Here is a 20067-nt window from a genome sequence, read left to right on the forward strand (position 1 = left end):
GCATGAAGTGAGATAAAACCCATCCCCTGCCACAGTCTGCAGGCAAGAGCAACGGGACTCAGGATACAGGTCTTTTCTATCATTTTGCATCATGCTCTGGAGAAGGCGGGAAAGGATGGGAGTTGCTTTCTCCTTCCACAGCACCTGGTGTGATGAAGTGCTCTTCTCTCACTTGACACCAGCCACTGGGCAAAGGAGGTGGCAACAAGAGGGCCTCCCACTGTTTCTTTCCTTTTCCGAAACATGGAACACTTCATGCAAGGCTTTTGGAGAAGGCAGAAGCAGTGTCACTCGCTGCTCCTGCAAATCCCAGTGTGAAATGACAACAGATCCTGCCCCTTCTTTGTGCATGGAAGAAGATCCAGGACTAGGGTGGTGGCGAGCACAAATAATAGTTCACTGCTAAGCCAAGCCAAAATGTGGGGACCTTCATATGGAGGAAAATGGCATGTTCCCTCCATCTATTCTTTATGAAAACTTCTAAACACAAGGAAACTGCAGAGCCATCACTACTATGACCAGCGAAGTGCCCGCAAGCCCAGCTCCTGACTCAGTCACCAACAGCAACAAGCCTCCAGCCAACATTCTTTGCATTCCAAGACTAAGAGTGCAGCGCTTCTGACTCATGGGGAATGCAGAGTTGCTGGGGCTTTAGGTTATCACCAGATCTGGCTACGCAGAGAACTCCCCATCCGCTGGCAAGATTCCATGCCTGCACTGAGTTCAGGAGGGCTAAAATTAAGCATAAACTTTCTAGGGAAATAAAAGGGTATTTCGTGCAAAGTGAACCACATAGTAGGCTCCAGGTGGATCTCTCTGGGAAGAGCATTCCATAAGTGGGGTGCCATGGCTGAGAAGGCCACCTCCCTGGTAGCCATGTGCCTCACCTCAGGTGACTTTGCTTTCAGAACTGTCTCCTGATGTAGATACCTCTGCAGATGCACTCTCAACGCCCAAACATTCGGCTGGCTTCTGATGCATGCCTTGCTATGGTACCATCAGACTACATTCAGCACCCAATTTGCCAAGGCTCTTGGCAAGGCTTCTTAGCTATAACACATGAAAAGTCTCTCTCTTCACTTGCTCTTCCCACCTTTCAAAACAATTTTTACTCCCAGAAATACACAAGCACAGTCCTCCTCCTTCCCTATCAAGAAGTTTCCTTTATGGAGAGCTACTTTAGTTAAATTTTGACCCATTTCATGTAGAGTTGCTAGGCTCACCTGCGCTGTTGACACGGCTGACTCTTCATCTTCATCGAGATCATCCATTGTCACTGCCTGAAGGTCTGCAGGGTCAATCAGAATATTTGCCTTTGAAGCCAGGTCATCTGTGTCGATAAAAGCAGCAATGACATCGCTAGCTTAAACATATTCCATCTCCCATTTGCTTTGCTTGCAGTACTGCTAGCAGAAGTACAGAGAATAACATAATCAGAAGTATCATTAATGCTACTTCATCATCACCAAGGCTGCAATCCTATGCACATTTACTTGGGAATAATTCCCACTGAATTCAATACAATTTACATAGGATTGCACTGTAAGTCATCAAACTCCAATCTCATGGCTAATACAGGAGGAAGCAGGAGTGAAAAAATGTGTCCTAGAAACAGAACATGCTCCATTTTATCAGAATGGGTGAGATATACTTAAAAAAAATAAAGCTCATTGTGGGGAATCTTTGCCCTGAATCTCCACTATATGGAGCTTAAATGTGGATTGGGATACTTTTGCTCCAGCATTCCAAGTAAGAATACACTAGGCACAGCAACTGGTATTGTTTGTCGAACTCCAGCAAGGACAGCTTTCATCCATGTAATCAGCACCCAAAGGCCTACCCTGTTTTTTTCCTTCCCTATTTTAACTCTCTCACTGCCATCCCATCACACTTCTGAACAAAACAAACAAAACAAACTGTCCTACGAATGTAACTCTTTTGCTGTTCCAAACACCAACTCTTTGGTATAGTAGTAACCTTATTGGGATTGAGGTGCTTTCACTGCTCCTAATGGCAAATCTCTTCTTCTGGGTATATTTGGATATATAAGATTATGCATTTGGTGGGGTTTAAATTAAATGTTGACATTGTTCCTAGGTCATGCTGCATGTTGATTTCATCTTAGAAAGATCAGAAAGTCAGCAACCAGTCCTCTGCAGCCTCTTAAGTGCTAGAACACCATTATAAAGGCTGACTTGTTCAGCTGTAACTTTAAGATTAAAATCACGGCCTAGAAAGCCTATTCTACTTAAAGTGTGACGAATTCCAGCCCATATTCCAGCCAATAGATAGCTTGGCAGCACAACCAGACCTAGGACTATAGTTAAGTACACCCAAACAAGCCAGAATTTGTAAGCCAACAAGAAAAATCACGGCCTAGAAAGCCTATTCTACTTAAAGTGTGACGAATTCCAGCCCATATCACTGACTAAAGCCATTTCTTGGCTTTTACCGGAACACGGCTGTGCAGGAATACATCCTGCTTCCCATTCAGTACTTTTAGTGTCAAGCCAGAAGTATGAAGTCATCTACGGGTGGGACTACATATTTTTTGTAGTCCTGAGGGCTTTCTTTTATCAGGGAAAGCAGCTTCTAAAAGTTTTCCCTTTCTTGTTCATTTTGCCTTTGATGCTGCTCCAAAATTCAGGCCTCCAGACCCTGGAGGAATGGACAAATCCTTCCCACTAGAGGCAAAAAAGTGGGCAAGGAATCCTAGATTCTCCTCCTGGATGAACAAAAGCAAGATTTATTAAAGGGTCATATGTAATCTCTCAAATGTTCTCAGATTACACATTCACTTATCTGTACCCAGCACATGGCCAAACAGCCCCAGTGCCCTAAAGCCTGACTCTGCTGAGCTGATCAGCACCTGAGAGAGGGAGAAAGCAAGTACTCATTAGAATCTCACAGACCAAGAGGCATCAGCTGCCACTTTATCTTCAAGTCCCGGGAGAGCAGTTCTTGTTTTTAGCCTCAGAGGCCATACACATGTCCTTGCAGAGAACTGGGCTTTTAAATTAGTTGGAATGGATTTGTAAGTAAATTATCAAGTCAAAAAAATTACCACACTTCTATCATGGCAGCTATTTAATATTCAAGTTAAAATACATAATCTACAAGAAAGGTCATAAGCAAAGAAAACTAAACGTCTGAAGGCCACTTCAGATGCTTAGTCAGCATCTGCCAGTTACAGCCATTAATGACATTCCAAACTCTAATTCCTTGTAATTAACAAAATGAAAATATAATGGGACCTTTCATCACATTAGTGGTGAGCACTTCAAAGGCTGCTAATTTCTAGGCCTAAGTTCTATCAAGAGGCAAAACCAGAACTCATACACATGGATAGCTCCACAAAGCTACTAAGCTAACTCTGTGACATTCTCCTCCCACTCACTCAACAATTAGCCATGCTGTATACTGAAGGCTCTTATGACAGGATTTCCAAGCTATTTGCTTTCACATGAAGTAATGGCCATGTTTAGACATAGTTTTAAACCAGGAAACCTGGCTTAATAAAGCAGGATGCGAATGAGCACATCATTCACTCCCACTTTGTGCAAGTGGGTAACCCAGGGGCGGAAAACCTTTTTCAGCCTAAGGGCCAAATTCCAATCTGGGAAAGGTTTTGGAGGCTGCATTCAAACAGTGGGTGGGGCTAAGAGAGCAGGGCCACAATTTATCTATTTTAAATCCAAAAAACAAGGGAGAAAAAATTAGAGAATGATACAGAGGCTTGGTGGACCAGATCAGGCCTGTGGGCTGAAGATTCCCCATCCGTGGGATAAACAAACTAGGAATAGATAGCTTGGCAGCACAACCAGACCTAGGACTATAGTTAAGTACACCCAAACAAGCCAGAATTTGTAAGCCAACAAGAAACCCTGGTTTAAAGCTGTCTTACGGTCCTGGCTTATTTGGGTGCACTTAATCCTGGGTTCAGACATAACACCACTTGCATGAAAGGAGGGTGACGCAGGAGCAAATGGTGTGCACACTGCTCACCCATAGCAAGGTTTATTAAGCCAGGATTCCTAGCTTGGAGTGACATCCAAACATGGCCCATGGGACGCAACTAATGTCAGAACAAGCACTTGCCTTTAAGAGTCTTCTTAAGATGAGATAGGAGTCCCCCAAGTCGCTGGAGGTCAAAGTAATCCACCTTCCCATTGTAGAAGAGTTGAGGGGGGACATATGCATCTGGTGGAAAGATAAGCAGACATGTATTTAGGAAGATGGTCAAAGAACAAGCCTCCACTAACTGCAAGTAATTGGGATGGCTGTTTCATATCCTCCTATCCCATCTCCTTGTCTATTCTCCTTCAGATATAAGGAGGACGGGAGATCTACCATGTGTGTCGCAAGACAGATGAGCACCGAAAATGTGTATTAAGGTGGCTTTCTTCTCTGACACTATTGTGTCTGTACAGCACTGCAGGCTAGGTCCATTATTGGGGGAGGGGCTTCATTGTGGGAGGGGAAGATGTCAGCTCCTTTAAAGTTGGCAATACTCAGAAAACATTTTTTTTTAAGTTGTCTTGATCGGATGACTCCTCCAAATATCACCCAGTCTCTAATTTTGTATTTTTGGGTAAAGCAACACAGCATTCAGTTTCACACAACTCCAGAATTCCTGGATGATACATCCCTCTTCAAAGCTCAATCACATACCAAGATAGATATTCAAGGATTGGATCCAGATCTGGTCATACTTAGAGTAGACCCACTGAACTCAATGGGACATGAGTTAGTCATGGCTATCTTAAGCCCCATTGATTTCAGTGGGTCTGCTCTAAGTATGACTGCATCTAGATCCAACCTCATGTCTGTCCATCTTTGGAAATTATTTTTCTAACATGAAGACACCTTACCTTCACTGCTCAGTGCTGAAGCGTTCTTCACCTTGTGCTCATCCCAGTAATGTCTCAAGGCTGAGATGAGCCGATGCAAGAAGCATACCATATACTCTGGTGGACACAGCACGGTCAGATTCTAAGGGCAAAAAAGTATGATAGTCTTCTGCTGTTAACAGAGCGGTTGCAAGAGCCCTGCTAAGCTCCTCCACTCCCTCAGACACAGTGTTCCCCAGGCAGCACAGAACATTTCTAGTGACTGACAGAGTCAATATCCACTATGGATTCTCACCCATTTCCCAACAAGAAATAGCAGGCAGGCATCTGCTCTTCAAAGCACAGTAGCACTGTACTGCAAGGAAAGAGATGCCAGGCCAACCGGGTACCCTCAAGGCATGTCAGCGAGCATCAGCAAGCACACTTCCCACACTATCAGAAAAGACTGGCTTCTAAACAACAGAACATCACAGGTCAGGAAAGAACCAAGAGTACGTATCGTTGAGCTGACACATTCACTTAGAGAGTCACTGGGAGACTTTTAAGCCATGGCTGTACGTGCTCTGCTGTGAAAGAATCAAAATGATGTGCCAAAAACAGCTGAATTCTGTAACCTTCAACAGAGTATGCAAAGTATGCAAGAAATGGAATACATGATGTATTCCATTTCTGCTAGTATGGGGAGGAGCAAGAGGTTATACAGGATGATGAAGCCCTGCCTTCTGACCGCTGGAAATCTTGCTCAGACACACTATCACCCAAGTTACTATAGCTTCTGCAATTTCACCTGGTTTTGCATTGGGCAGTTTGATTTCTACAAAAAAGGATCTTGGGGACCCACACTTCCAAAACCAAGACTTATTTGTCATCAGTGTAAGGCCTAACTACATTCCCCATATGCTCAGCAGCTCCTCCATTGCAGGTACCTTAAGCAATCTCTTTATTCTCTGTTAAAAGTATTGGGAAATTCCCATCATCATTTCCCTGCCTCCAGTGTCCTAGGAAGGCAGTCAACTGGGATCAGAGGAGCAGGGACAGAAAGAAAACCAGACTGTGCCAGGCAGAACTGACAGTGTGTCAGAGAACAAAACAAACAGAATGTAATGACAGGAGTGATGCATCTTCCTACTGTATGAGTCCAAGCCCTTAAATTAACAAGTCCTGTGTCGTGCCTTGTTACAGGAATAGTTCACCATGGAGTTAGCCTACTTCAGAAGTAGGTTACTAAGCTCCATTGACATCTTGGTGAACAATCAATGTGTGGAAATTGCCCAAACAGATGGGGCACCAGGCACACTAATCTGCAACAGAAGAAAAAGGTTGCACAGGACACATGTTAGGGTGGAATCTACCAGCACAGAATTTAAGTTGTTAACCCATTAATCCAGGCACAAATTATGTATCTTGGCTACAAAAAAGTTTGGAGCTACATCTTCTGACATATGTAATACCAAGTTCTTTATCCACCAATACAAAGAGGGCATCTTCAGTTTCTCCAGCAGGAAGTGCAACACAAGGTCAACAGCATCGTAACACTAGTCTTAACTTACTCCTCGATTACTGGCATTTTCCTGAAGAAATTTGCGGAACTTATTTAGAAAGATGTATCTGGAAGCTCCTCCCTGAAAGAAGCAACAACCAGTGTTTAAAGTCAGCAGAGTTCCATCAAGGTGAAAGGATATCCCAGAACTACAGAATTTCTTGGTTTTGCTCCTTTAATATGCAATCTGCCCTTACAGATAAGGCCCTTAAAGACAAGTTCGTGCATGCATTTTCATAACTTGCTAGTTGTTAAGTCAAACTGAGAGCATTTTATTTGCTGGTGTTTTGTTTTGCTGTTTTAAATGTTGATGGTTTTAAAATAATTTGGACTGATTTTAATTGGAAGTTTTGGGATACTGTGCTTTAGACTAATTTTATTGTTGATTTTGCTGTGAGCTGGCCTGAGGGTGGAGTAGCTATGTCAGCAGGATATAAATCAAACAAATAAAGCCCTCAACAGCGTCAACATCAACATCCATCACCTCAAACATATTTCCTATTCCATCGAGGCAGTTCACACTACAAGCTACGAGTCATTTAAATGGGAGACTGTGTGATGTACTGCATGTGCATGAATTAGAACAACTTACACAGCACACTGCCCTTGCACGAACTCTTCCCAGGTAAGTCACCCCAGATGAATGCCTTGCTAGCCTCCATCACTAGATCTTTTGGCAGCTCTGTCATTTCTTGAATGTACACAACATCATAAACACACGATCCCTAACCAAGAAGCCCATGCAGCATATGTTCAGTTGCACACCGCATCATTTGGATGCCAATCCAAGGCAGATTTTTATACATCATTTACCCATGCTTTAATTTTGAGTCCTATTTAGCAACATTCATTCCACTCTTATTCTCAGCAGTATCAATTCCCAGAGGGTTTATGAGATGCTAGCATGACTGATTCAATACGGCATTAGGTAGGAGTTACTGGCTCTAGCTTGTCTATCCCATCAGGTTCACAGGTTCAGTGTTTTATTCAATGGATATAATTAACTGCTAACAGCGAACTACAAAACATCCTTCCCTAATGTGATGCCCTCTAGATGTTTTAGATTGCAACTCCTATCATTCCTGACCATTGGCCATGCTGGTTGGGGCTGATGGGAGCTATAGTCCAAAACATCTGGAGGCCACCACATTTGGGAAGGCTGCTTTAGAGCAGGGGCGAGCAGCTTGTGGCCCTCCAGATGTTTTGGCCTACAGTTCCCATGAGCCCTAGGCAGCATAGCCAAACATGAGGGATAAGGAGGTTGTAGGCCAAAACAATGGGAGGGCCACAAGTTGTCCACCCTTGCCTTTGAGCAAACAAGGGACCTAGATACTAAACCAAGAGCTTATCTCAGTGATGATCAAGGAGCCAGTGGGATGTATTTCTCAAAATTAATTAATATGCTAGGTTTGTTTGACAAGTCAAATGCAGGTTCCAGCAATAAAGCCTGCCGGTATCTAGTGTACAGTATTTTGAGTCTTGCTATATTAAATATCAGGCTATCAGCAATGAACTTGGCATTGCATGACCATACAGTGGCTTTGGCTTAAGAAAAGATGCAGACACAGCACTTTGAGGAAAATAGAGCCAGTGTGGTGTAGTGGCAAGAGTGTTGGACTGGGAGCTGGGAGATCCGGGTTCTAGTCCCCACTCGGCCATGGAAGCTCACTGGGTGACTTTGGGCCAGTCACACACTCTCAGCCCAACCCACCTCACAGGATTGTTGTTGTGAGGATAAAATGGAGAGGAGGAGGATAATGTAAGCCGCCTTGGGTTCCTTGCAAGAGGAAAAAAGGCGGGGTATAAATGCAATAAATAAATAAATAAATAAATAAATGTATGTATGTCAACAGCATAAAGCAAGCTAATATTCAGAGTTAAATGCATACATTCTGTACAAGCTATTTCAGTTGCGCTTACCCCTCCGTGATCTTTATTGTTTAACAGCAACTTCAGTATCTGCACTTGGAGCTCCTCCACCACTAAGAATGAACAACACAGCCATTATACACATTGTGTCAGGCAGCAACCACAGTGCTACAGAGAAACAGACAATGATGATATTCAAGCTCTGCACAGAAGCTCTCAGGAGGAAGCCAGCCTTCCCAGGTTATTACATGCCCCACTTGGATGAGCTATTCCAAGAGACAGTCCCACCAGTTTGCTCAGGACAGTCTTCAGAATGACAAGAGGTACAAACATTATCAGTGGAAAGCTCAGCGCTGTCTCTAAGGAGGATGACTGAGTTCATCAGTTTTGTATTTGGGAGTGGGGGTGCCAATGGCATCAGAAGATGGCACTGCCCAGTTAGTGACATGGACTTTTTCCGCCATACTGTGGAGAACATCAAGCCCCAGTCCATAAACACAGACCAATATGGCTTCAGGCCACCCTCTACAATACCCATGAGATTTTGGATTTCATAACCCCCCTGCCATACCTTCAATGCGTTTCTTGAGCCGCTGGCAGCCTCTTTCATATGCTCGTCTCCTCAGTCTCTCCTCAGCACTTTCTTCCTTCACCTCTCTACTCTCTTTGCCCTGAGTTTAAAGATGAGGGTCAACAGATTAGCAGAAACCCAAAAGGATGGACAAGCAGGTCTGGGAAACACTCATAAATGTCAGTGTAACTGATAGGAGAATGCAACCTTCAAAAGGTGCCAAATGAATGCATATTTGCATCACTTACTCTGTGCAGAATACACCTTGACAAGGCAAACACTGCAGCAGATATGCTATGATATTCCTTAATCTACCAGCAGCAGGTACCATGTTCCTCACCTCTTTGCTGAAGCGGTTTGGCCACCAGGTGGTAGGAATCAGCTCCTGTAAACCAGCCTCCTCCACACGCAGGGGACTCTTGATGTAAAAAAACACAACTGAACGGAGCACATCAAATCTGCAATGAGTTAAGGGAGTCAACAGATGTATATATCTGTGGGACTTGAGTAAGAAAGAGCAGCCCTGCAATAAGAATAACTCCACACATAGGACCATGTGAAAATTTATATTTCCTGAAAACAGCTCAACTCCAGAAAGCGCTTGGAAGCTGCAATGATTGCAACATGCTGCAAAAAGGATATTTGGGGGACCCGAAACAGGAGGTAAAGAACTGTGAAAGGAATGTTAGTAAATGTTTGCTGATTTTCAGCAGTATCTAGTTAAAGGGAGCAATGAAGCAGCTATCCACCCCACTTCCCCCTGTGCATGTTGAGACCAGCTTGTATGTTCTCAAACCTGCTACTGAGTTTGTGCTTGTTTAGTACAAAGTGACTTGAGTGAGACTTAAGTTACACCCTTCCAAGTGGTGTGTTAATTACAAAAGTCACATATGGGATTAATGGAATTAACTGTCCAAACAGAGATGCCCTTTTAACTACTGACATTTAACAGGGCATTTATATCAGGTATGTAGAACATGTACAGCGCTGGAAGAGAGAGAAAAAAGAGCAAGACAGCCCTCTGGGCTCACGGGCTGTTTCCTGAAAGATGATTAATCAGCCTGCTCTCAGGGAACGCTGGGGTGAGGTTTTGGATGTAAGGGGAAGGACCATAGTTCAGTAGTAGAGCACACACTTTGCATGCAGAAGATTCCAGGTTCAACCCCTGGCATCTCCAGTTAAAAGGAACTGGTGATATGAAAGACCTCTGCCTAAGAAATGCTGCCAGTCAGAGTAGACAGTACTTGACTAGATGAACAAATAGCCTCACCTGATAAAAGACAGCATTCCTGTGTAATGTATAGATAGCTTTAAACATAAAATGTATGCAAAAAGGGGTTTCTCCATCAGAAGCTGTTAACTTCCTGTTCAAAAGTGGAGTTAAACTGTACAGGCATGCCCTAACAGAGAGACTGTCTACATTTTCTAATCTTCATCCCATTGATCCAGACGTCCACACAATGTTTTCAATAAAAGGAAGGGCCTAATCTGGTTAGAGGCATTCTTCAGTTTGCCTGTGCCAGTGACTGAACATCAGAGCTGTAACCATATAGTAACTGGTTAAACAACAGAAAGGAGGAGTAAATCAGTCCTCACAATAGAGGGAAGTAAGAAATATGATCCCCCAAAGATCTGAACTGGGACTGATCCTATTTAACATTCGTAAATGATCTGGACTCAGGGGTGAGGTAAAATGGCTAAGTGTGCAGATTAGTCTAAATTATTCAGGATGGTAAAAAGCCAAGTAGATAGTAAAGTGCTCCAAAAGAGTATCTCTAAAGTGAGTGAATAAGCAGCAAAATGGAGAAATAGGTTCAATTTAAGTAAGTGTGCAAAGTGATGCACTCTGGGATATATAAGCCCCAACTTTATGGATATGCTGCTGACATCTGAGCTGGTGGTCACTAATCAGGAGAGAGATCTCAAGGTTATGATGAATAACTCAATGAAAATGTTGATCCAGTGTGCAGCGACAATGAAAAGGGAAAATTCTTTGCTAAGGATTATTAGGAAAGGGATTAGAAATAAATCTGTAGGAATTGTAATGCCATTATACAAATCTATGATGTGGTCAAGCTTGAGATACTATGTGCAGTTCTGGAAAAGTTGCAGAAAAAGGTCAACCTTTTTCAACCTGGACTAGATCGGGGGACGTGACAGAAGTCTATAAAATTATGCACAGTGTGAAGAAAGTGGATAGAGAGAAGTTTTTCTCCCTCTCTCATAATACCAAGACTCAGGGTTACCCAATGAGACTAACTGGCAGGGGATTCAGGACAAAGGAAGTCTTTGTTCACACCACAGATAACCTAGGAAATTCACGGCCACAAGATACAGTGATGGCCACCAGGTTAAATGGCTTTAAAAAGAGGATTAGACAAATCCATGGAATCTATGGCTGGTCATGATGGCTATATGCTACCTCCAGGTTCAGAGGCAGCATGCCTCTGAATATCAGCTGCTGGGAACGACAGCAGAGAGGGCTATCATGTCCTGCTTGTGGACTTCTCAGGGCCATCTGACTTATCACTGTAGGAAACAGGATCCTGGTCTAGATGGACTGTTGATATGATCCAGCAGGGCTGCTCTTATGAATAGGCTAATGTTATATTATGTGAGTTAGAACTCCATAATCAAGGCACAGATCTTTCATGTAGGTAACTACTCCCAGTCAGCACTCTTAAGAGTTCTATTGTTCTGAGGTGGTTAAACAGTTCAACACATGAGAGGGGGGCTGTGGCAAAAGTCGAACTAAAAATCTTTCTAATATGTATTATCAGTTACTCCTGGAAATGCTGGGATAAGAAGCGGGGTAGATATTTGCCAAGACCCCCCCATATCCATGACAGGAGACTGATGTTCCCCTAACAGTGGAGGGAATGCAAAGTGAGAAGGGCAATAATGAGCAAAATGTGACCTTCTCATGGACCTCACAAAGAGGCTGCAGCCATTTATCATGGCTCCAAACCTAGCCCCACCAATATTTGCACAGCTAACTTCAGAGAGGAACATCTGAAGTGCACTTGCAGTAAGGAGAGAAATCAAGGTTCCACTGAGAAAGGGCGACAACCAGTGCCCTGGAAATTAGTTTCCAGATAACCTCTGTTCACCCAGAAGGGCCCACTTCCTGGTACAGTGTGTTTATTCTGCAGTGACTACACACTTGAAGCTCCTGGCAGTCGAAGTGAGTGTGCATCATCAAAAGACTGGGTAAGTATGAAAAATATGGGGGGGGGGGGAGTTCGTACAAAAAGGATACAGGACATTGTGGAGCAGGTATTTCCTGGATTTCTCATGCTTCAGGACAGCAATAGTGAGACGGAGGTAGTGTATCTGAAGAGAGAAGAGATGAAAAGGACCATCAAGATAAGCTGACACCAAGAGTTCTCAAGACACCATATTTAAAATGCCTTACAACATTTGTGAAACTATAGCCAGAGTAGCTTCCCTCAGTGAATTTCCATTGGTGTGTCAACAAAGGAAAACTTACCTGTAAGCCTAGATCAGGAACAATTGGAGAGAAGCGGTAAGCTCTGAGCAGGGACATCAGCAGTTGCTTGAGGCATTCATGCACTTCATAATCCTGAGGAAGAAAGAAATGCTGTCTAGGAGATACTGCTGCCAGTTAGCCCCAGTGGAGGAAGCCCAACATTATAAGCGAGGGTGGCATACCGTGAGAGTCAAGACAGCTCACCTCCATGAGAAGCCACATGAGATCCAGTAACTGCTGAACAAGAGGGTGTGCTTCCACAGCCCCTCCCCCTTCCAGGATGCTGAGTAGGAAGTTCATAAGCACATCTTCGACCAAGTAGACCTTGCACTGCAGAAAAGAAATTTTCAGATCAGCAGACCTACAGAGAAGTTTTATCAACATGCTGCAGCAGAGTCAACCAGGACCATTTGTAATATGAGAACAACAGTACCTACACCGCAGCTCTGAGGGTGTCCACAGCAGCCACTTTTCCTGGGATTGTCTTGGGAAGTGCAAATGCAGTCTTGACCCCCCATGCCCCAATAGTGTCCCTCATTAACGCTCCATTTTTTGATGTGTTTGTCTCTGAGAAAGCACCTCATTAGAGAGACACTTGCTTCCCCTGCAATGTTCCTCAGAATGTTTATTTTGTGAAGGATGCTGCTCCTGTCCTTGCTGGGAGATCTACTCACAAAAATGGATGAAACCTGCTGCAGAACATGTCAGACTGCAGCCCACCCTCATAAATGTATCTGCTGATAACTGGACAGAAGGGGGATGGCTCCCTCACAAGTTGGTGGGCAGGCAGGCAAAGCTGCAACTTGCCAAATGAATGGAGGATGGAGACCTTCCCCACCAGCAGGCACTTACCCACAAGTTAATCCTGTACTCTTTTTTGTTTGTATGTCATGAACTGCACACACACAAAGAGCAGCTGAAAGCAAATTACAACAAGGGAGGGTAACCTCAAATAGCTTGCTTCTTCTTGACCCAGACAGAAACTGGTTGGCACCAGTGTTCAAATTACTGGGGAGAAAGGGGAGGGGTAATCCAAAAGCCCAGTCTCATGACACACACAACCCAATTTTAACTGAATCATGCCATCCCCCCCATCCCCGCCTTCTAAAAAACAAGAAGTATGAGGGCTACACAAAAGATAAGGAGGCCCGCCTCCTATTTTCCACCTGTAATTCAAGCACTGGTTGGAAGGGTCACAGCTTAGTGACAGAGCACATGCTTTGCATGCAAAAGGCCTGGGGTTCAATCTGTAGCATGTTGGGAAAATGCCCTCTCTGAAATCCTGGACATTGACTGCCAGTCAGTGCAGAGCAGATAGTACTGAGCTAGATGGGGCAAAGGTCTGTCTCAGTAGAAGGCAGCTTGCTCCATTCTATGTGCCCCAGAGGACTCACTGTGGAAAGCTGTAAATTCACTGCCAAAAGACCCATTTATGCCCTCCTGCAACCAGGAAAATAATGATCCACTGCTGAAGGGGAAAGATCCAGAAATTAAAGCAAGCAAGATAAAAATTGAGGAAGCTCACCATGAGGGGGGCAAAGTGGTTAAAAATGTGTGCCAAGGTGATGAGCACTGTTGGTTCCCCCTGGAGTTGCCAGGTGGAAGAGTCTCTCTCTACCAGCTTCCCTTCCTGAAATACAAAACTCAGGATTGCACACATTTTTAAAGAGATCCTAATTTTTCAAGAGTACTATTTCTTAAACACAGACCTCACTGTTTATACCAGCCTTCCCCAACCTGGTGCATTCCAGATTTGTTGGACTACAAGTCCATAATCCCCCAGCTATGGTGGCTGGGAGATTATGGGAGTTACAGTCCAACACACTTGGAGAGTACCAGGTTGGGGAAGGCTGGCTTATACCTTGCATTTTACAAGATGGAAATGCACACTGACAACTAGAATGATGTCCCTCATTATGACAGGTGGGATGTGGGTGTATAGGAGGGCTCACCTACTGCAAGAATCCCTGAAGTGATGTGCCTCTGTGTGTGGGCTGCACATCACACTAGCCAGTGGGGTCCCTTTCTGTGAATGTCAGGGCACCCAGCATCCAAGATGGAGAAGGCAGGTTTTTGCCCTCATCACAAAAGTTTCCCCAAGCACAGTATTTTTTTCCCCATAGGAGTGAATGGCAACTAATTACTTATATGGGAGAAGGTAAGGGTGACATTTGGCGACACCAATGAGGTGCGGAGTGAATTGATTCTCTGCCCCTGCTGACCCCAGCCATTAAGAAGCCTGCTCCTCTCAGCACAGTCCCATCCTGGATTCAGCTTCTTATCAGAGGACTGTGGTGGAACTGGATTTTCTTAGGCTTCAGACAAAAATTCTCATAGGAGCGCTTTTGGTTTGAATTGTGTGTGACGGGTGTATGTGTGTGTGTGTGTGTGTGTGTGAGTGAAATTCAAGCCCCCCCACAATAGCTGGCCATTTTTCTGAGTTTTTGGGAGGAGGGGGCATGAAATTTGTCACCAGTGAGGGCACCATTCAGGGGGTAGCTCACTGTTAGCAGTAGCCACAGATGTCTTTTTTTGGCCACTACTATTAGCTGCCATTTTCTGTGGCCACCACCATTCCCACCATCCCCACCATGGCCCCCAACAATGCTACATCTAGGGCAGCGGGGAGACAAAATGGCTGCTGGGCCACAGAAAGAAGAGCTCTGCTGTTGTTGCTGCTAATGCCTGTGGTGGCAGAGGGGAGAAAAACACTTGCCACCACGCTGCTAACACTGAGCCCTCCTCCTGAACCTGTTGATGAATTTCTTGCCCCATTAAAAGACTCGGGAGAAATAGCCCTCCAATTCTGGGACCATTGGAGTTCATGCTCTAATTTAGGCGGCAATCCACTGAACTCAATAGGCCTACTTCTGAGTAGACATGTATAGAACTGCGCTGTTAAATATTCATTTCTAGAGCTGTACATACCAGAGCCCTCTTCCCCAGCAAATTTGACACGGCACTACATTTTTTCTGCAAGTGGAAGCCTTTTTATTTGCCCAGAATTTTAGACCAATTCATTTTATATTCTGCTGGAATTTTATTGTTACGTTGTTTTTGATGTGTTTTATTCATATGTATTTTATTATTTCAATCTTTGTAAACAGATCTGAGAGCTTTGCTGAAAAGCAGCTAATAAATGTACTAAATAAAATAAAATACTCCTAAATGAATAAATCCAATGTACAGTCAGTTCTGGACAGGAGAAGATTAAATAAATTTAACATCGAAAATGTGATCTTACCGAAACTTCTATTCCAATATTAATAACATTTTTCAAGTATGCCAACAGCTTGTGAGCTTTCACCAGATCTGTAGTTGGTTTGTCCTGTAAGGGCCGATATCCTTCCACTGGATATGTATGGAATTATTAAGAAACAATATATATCAGAATGCAATTACTCCTTCGAGGAACTACTTCCACAACCCCCCTAGGCCTTCCTCTTCTGCCAAATCTTGCTTTCATCCAGCCCTCCAACCTTCCAGAAAGCCTGTCACTTTTACTGTTATTTCATATGCCTCCAGCTCCTGCACCACAGTTACACAGCAGTATGTACCAAGCACAGCATGCACTGTAAAGGAACTGCCAAAGAAAAAGCATTCAGGGACTGTGCTTGATGGTCACACCAGCAGAATCTCTTTTTCTCAATTACCGATCTTTGCCTTAACAATCTTTTAAGAAGGCTGGATCTGCTGCTGTGCATTGGTGTTCAAATCTTATCCTAAGAGTACAATGTGCTTGAAATATCAACAAGAATGAATAGCAAACATTCATTCAGGATGGCAAGAAGAGCTTCAACCACAAAGGCTTCAACTCCTGTTCTTTCCCAAAGAGTAATGCAAAATACATAACGGCCGTAAACCTACCCAAAAGGTTAGTTGGGCAACATGACCCTGAAACATGGTTATGAGGCCATTATTCCCCTCTCAAAACACTACACCACACCACATTGAGACTAAATCTGAGATCCAGTGTCACACAGTGGCTAACAGCATGAGCTAAGAACTCAAGATCCCTGTCCAAAACTCAGCTCAGCTCCACTCTAAACTCACAAGATGGCCTTACATGAGCCACTGTTTCTCAGCCTATGATAACATTGCCAGCCCACCTTATGGGGTTGTTGCTAGGACTCCAGAGATAAAGTATGTGAAGCATGTAACATTTACAAAGCACTTTTCCTAGGTATTATGTCAAGGAGAGTCAGCGGATCACCAGAAAAGTACAGCATGGGTCTGGCCCTGGGAAAAGAATGGTACATTTTAGATGCTGATATTTCAGTCTTTCCACAGTTTGGCTGAAATGACCATTAAAGGATATCGGAGTGGGCGACTGCCAAAATTAAAAGCAACGGATTCCTTGAATGACAGGCTGATGGCAGGGAAGTAGGCCATGCCAGAGCCTCGCGAGATGTTATCAAAAGCTGTCCCTAGAGAAACACCATTCCTGAAGAAGAAAAAGAGAAAGAAATCCCTAAATGGTTTATATACTTTGTCAGAGCATTCCAGGAAACAAGATGTATGTATCTGACACAGCACAAAGGCAGAAGCAGTCCTATCTTGGTGGCTTCTCCTCTGCATTATCTCAATGAAAATGAAAGCAGATTCTGAATCCCAAGTGCAGAATTCACCCACTGCTATGTCCCAGAATCTTTATTTTCATCTCAAAAACATGTCCTGTGAGACACCTAGGAAAATATTAATTGGTATTGCTGGAACTTTGTTCAAAGTTCTGTTCAGCCTAAGAACGCCACCCAGGGACTCAAGCCTGCCTTATTCTCAGCAGGAGCATGTATGCCCGAACATCAAACAGTTCCATGAAGTTTGCCAATTAAATTTATCAGTTTCCACAACCCCTATCACAGTAAGCAATTACTTGAGATCACTGTTTAATTTTCACTGTTTTCTCCCCATCTTAACAGTTGGGGATTTCACATTGGAAAGAGCCATCATTCTTGTTAACTGTTGTGCAAGTTCAAATGCTACAGAAACACTTTTCTGGTGTCAGACAGTTTAGCACAGAAATGACAAGTTTTGTTGAACTTTTATCCTCACTTTGATCAATGAAAATTAATGTACAGAATGACCTATTACCTTGCATGGAGCAGGCCCTATCAGGGCATGAAGAAAGTAAAATAGCAATTTTTGCAATAAAATAGCTGACTCTTTTGCCTTTGAAAAAATAAATTTTTAAGAACCAATTCTTTTGAAATAATCTCTAAATATGAAGAGTTGATACGCAGAGCTGAAGGGAAGCTATAGGAGTTCTGCATTGCTCTAGATGCCATAGGAGTCCAGATAATTGCAACAAATACATCCTGCTTCACAAATACAGCTTCCTATGTGGCACTACAGCTCCATGCTGACATGATCTGAACAGCCACCTATGTCGGTTACTACTTGTGTGGATCTCGCTTAATTGTCTGTTCATAATCCATCTTTCTTGTGCTGTACCTAGGGAATGTTGCTATCAGCATACAAACTCCCATTCAGAAGTGATCCATTTCAGCTCCATATAACAATTCAGAAGCAGTGAGACAAAGCACCTTATTGACTCCAACTTTAGCAGAGGATTATTGTGGGTGGAGCAAAGATTTACCCCTTGGTGGAGCTTGGTTTAAGCCCTTAACAAAATACTTGAGAGATGAGATAGCAGAATACAATAGATTAGCAACTTCTAGGAGAACTCTATAAGGATGCTTACAGGCAGAAAGAAATGCTTCCCTCATCCAGGTCTATCAAACAGCTGACAATATCTCCTGCTGCCCAAGACTGCAGAAAAGAAGAAAAGAAAAAGGTATCAAATGGGATATGTAACCAGTTTTGCTAGGATATTGTCAATAGCACAGAGATTGCTTCCAGGTCAGTCAAGCAAGACTGTGGGTCAAAAACCTCAAAGAGTATAGTGCTATTCTACAAACCCCACCCCAGAGGCCAATCCACTTTCCTCTCTACTATGCGAGCAGGAACATCTGAGGTGTGACATGTGTATTTTATTTATTACATTTCTATACCACCCAATAGCCAAAGATCTCTAGGCGGTTCACGAAACAAGACTTAAATCCATAAAATACAATATGCGAGCACCCATAAAGTAGGGTGGCAACTGGCATGGTTATATGGCTGTGTGTGTACGGGGGTGTGCGTACAAGCAGTATGGTGCAGCCAGTACTGGGTTTAGGTGTCTTAGGAATGTTCACAGTGCATACAGACAATGGAAAATAAAGTTGGTCCCTGGGATACTCATGCAAGTACGTAATCAGTAAGAAGTGTTGTCTTTACACACATGTAAGGAGTGCAGAATGTAGATATATGTGTGATGCAAGTGTGTACATACATGCTCATGAACACGCTGAGGTGACTAAAAGGGGGCCCACTAACATAGCTTTGCCTGGTGTGCCCAGCCAAAGTCAAAGCTGATGCACCTTCCTGAACTAATATCTTTCAAACATAACTGAACTACTCAAGTTCATTGGTTCATTTATTTATTTTTAATTGGAGATAAGACACATAGAGCACAAGCTGTACAGCTGCAACATAATATATATATTTATATATAAATTAAACTGATTACTACAGCATTAACGGAAAAACTGATATCAAGCAACAACAGTTAGTGAAAGAAAAACAGTTTTATAGAGCAGGACTAAAAATACAATATGTAACCCAAGACTAGATGAAGGCTCCTGAGCCCAGCCATGCCCAATTCATACAAAACAGATTTCAGTATACATGACCTGGAATAAAGGATATAACACTACATGGGGCCAGTTATTTGCAGTCATGAGAAACACATGTATAGCTCTTACTCCAGTCAGGAGTTTACTGAGGCAAATTTGCTAGTGAACTCTTAGCAACTTCACATTCTAGAAATCTTCTCAATCCTTTTTGTTTAAATATGGTGAAGGCATATAAGCCTATTTTCAGCCACCAACATGATCTTTAGAAGACTTTTATCAGACCATAACGTTGAAAGGTCATAGCGTGTTTGGTTTGCGTGCAGAAGGTCCCAGGTTCAATCCCCACCATCTCCAGGTAAAGCTGAGAAACACCCCTGCCTGAAACCCTGGAGAGATGCTACAAGTCAGTGTCAGCAATACTGTGCTAGATTGACCAGTGATCTGACCTCAGTGTAAGGCAGCTTCCTATGTCCCTGACTCTTAAACCAAGCCAAGTAACTTTTGCAAAGATGCTTAGACTGTACATAATAAAATAATTAAGGGCAGACACTTACTTTACCATAGTTGGTTGTGGTCACATTCCATTTCCGCACTCGATTCCCATCATAGGCATATGAATCTGGAGTGTCTCCAACTCCCTCCTATATAAAATGAGAGCCAAGAACACATCTTAACAAAGATACTTCAACAACATTTAGGATTTTGCATTCTCAAGCCATGCCTTTTCAGCTGATCTTCCTCATAATATTTCTCTACGGGGAGAGTTTTAAATAAGATTTAGGCTGTGACTTAATGGGCCAGTTCACACGATCACCGAGGCCTTGTTTAATCTTTGGCATGTGCGGGGCACAATTTGCCTAATTACCTGCCTAGGCGCAGCTTGTCCTGTTGTCTGAACCCAGGCAGCATGGCTTGTTGGGAGAGAAACAACCCCCAAACAACCCAACAACACACCATGGGTTAGTAAGTCCCTACAGTTTACCAACAAGGAATCTCTACAGCACAAGAGTCAAATCAAAACTGGAGTATTCCAGTTGAAATTTGTGCTTTTCAACTGTTTCTTCACAGTG

At 43.4% G+C, this 20067-nt stretch overlaps 1 protein-coding gene across 2 annotated transcripts in view; it reads right to left on the minus strand.

The window, feature by feature from the left end:
• The window catches only part of RNF123 (ring finger protein 123), a 122259-nt gene that overhangs the window by 86805 nt on the left and 15387 nt on the right, over window positions 1-20067 (minus strand). For both annotated transcript variants that reach the window (XM_084839521.1, XM_084839522.1), the window contains exons 8-22: window positions 19552-19638; window positions 18022-18089; window positions 16633-16764; window positions 15565-15673; window positions 13846-13950; window positions 12525-12650; window positions 12321-12413; window positions 12090-12163; window positions 9171-9288; window positions 8831-8930; window positions 8311-8372; window positions 6401-6472; window positions 4872-4992; window positions 4099-4200; window positions 1224-1330 (exon numbers count right to left, since the gene is read on the minus strand). In XM_084839521.1, the coding sequence (XP_084695647.1) occupies window positions 1224-1330; window positions 4099-4200; window positions 4872-4992; window positions 6401-6472; window positions 8311-8372; window positions 8831-8930; window positions 9171-9288; window positions 12090-12163; window positions 12321-12413; window positions 12525-12650; window positions 13846-13950; window positions 15565-15673; window positions 16633-16764; window positions 18022-18089; window positions 19552-19638 (1476 nt within the window). The remainder of the gene's footprint in view (window positions 1-1223; window positions 1331-4098; window positions 4201-4871; window positions 4993-6400; window positions 6473-8310; window positions 8373-8830; window positions 8931-9170; window positions 9289-12089; window positions 12164-12320; window positions 12414-12524; window positions 12651-13845; window positions 13951-15564; window positions 15674-16632; window positions 16765-18021; window positions 18090-19551; window positions 19639-20067) is intronic.

Source organism: Heloderma suspectum, chromosome 2 (genome assembly GCF_057233095.1).
Source record: "Heloderma suspectum isolate Gila_16-S chromosome 2, 16-S_ref, whole genome shotgun sequence".
Lineage (NCBI taxonomy): Eukaryota > Metazoa > Chordata > Lepidosauria > Squamata > Helodermatidae > Heloderma > Heloderma suspectum.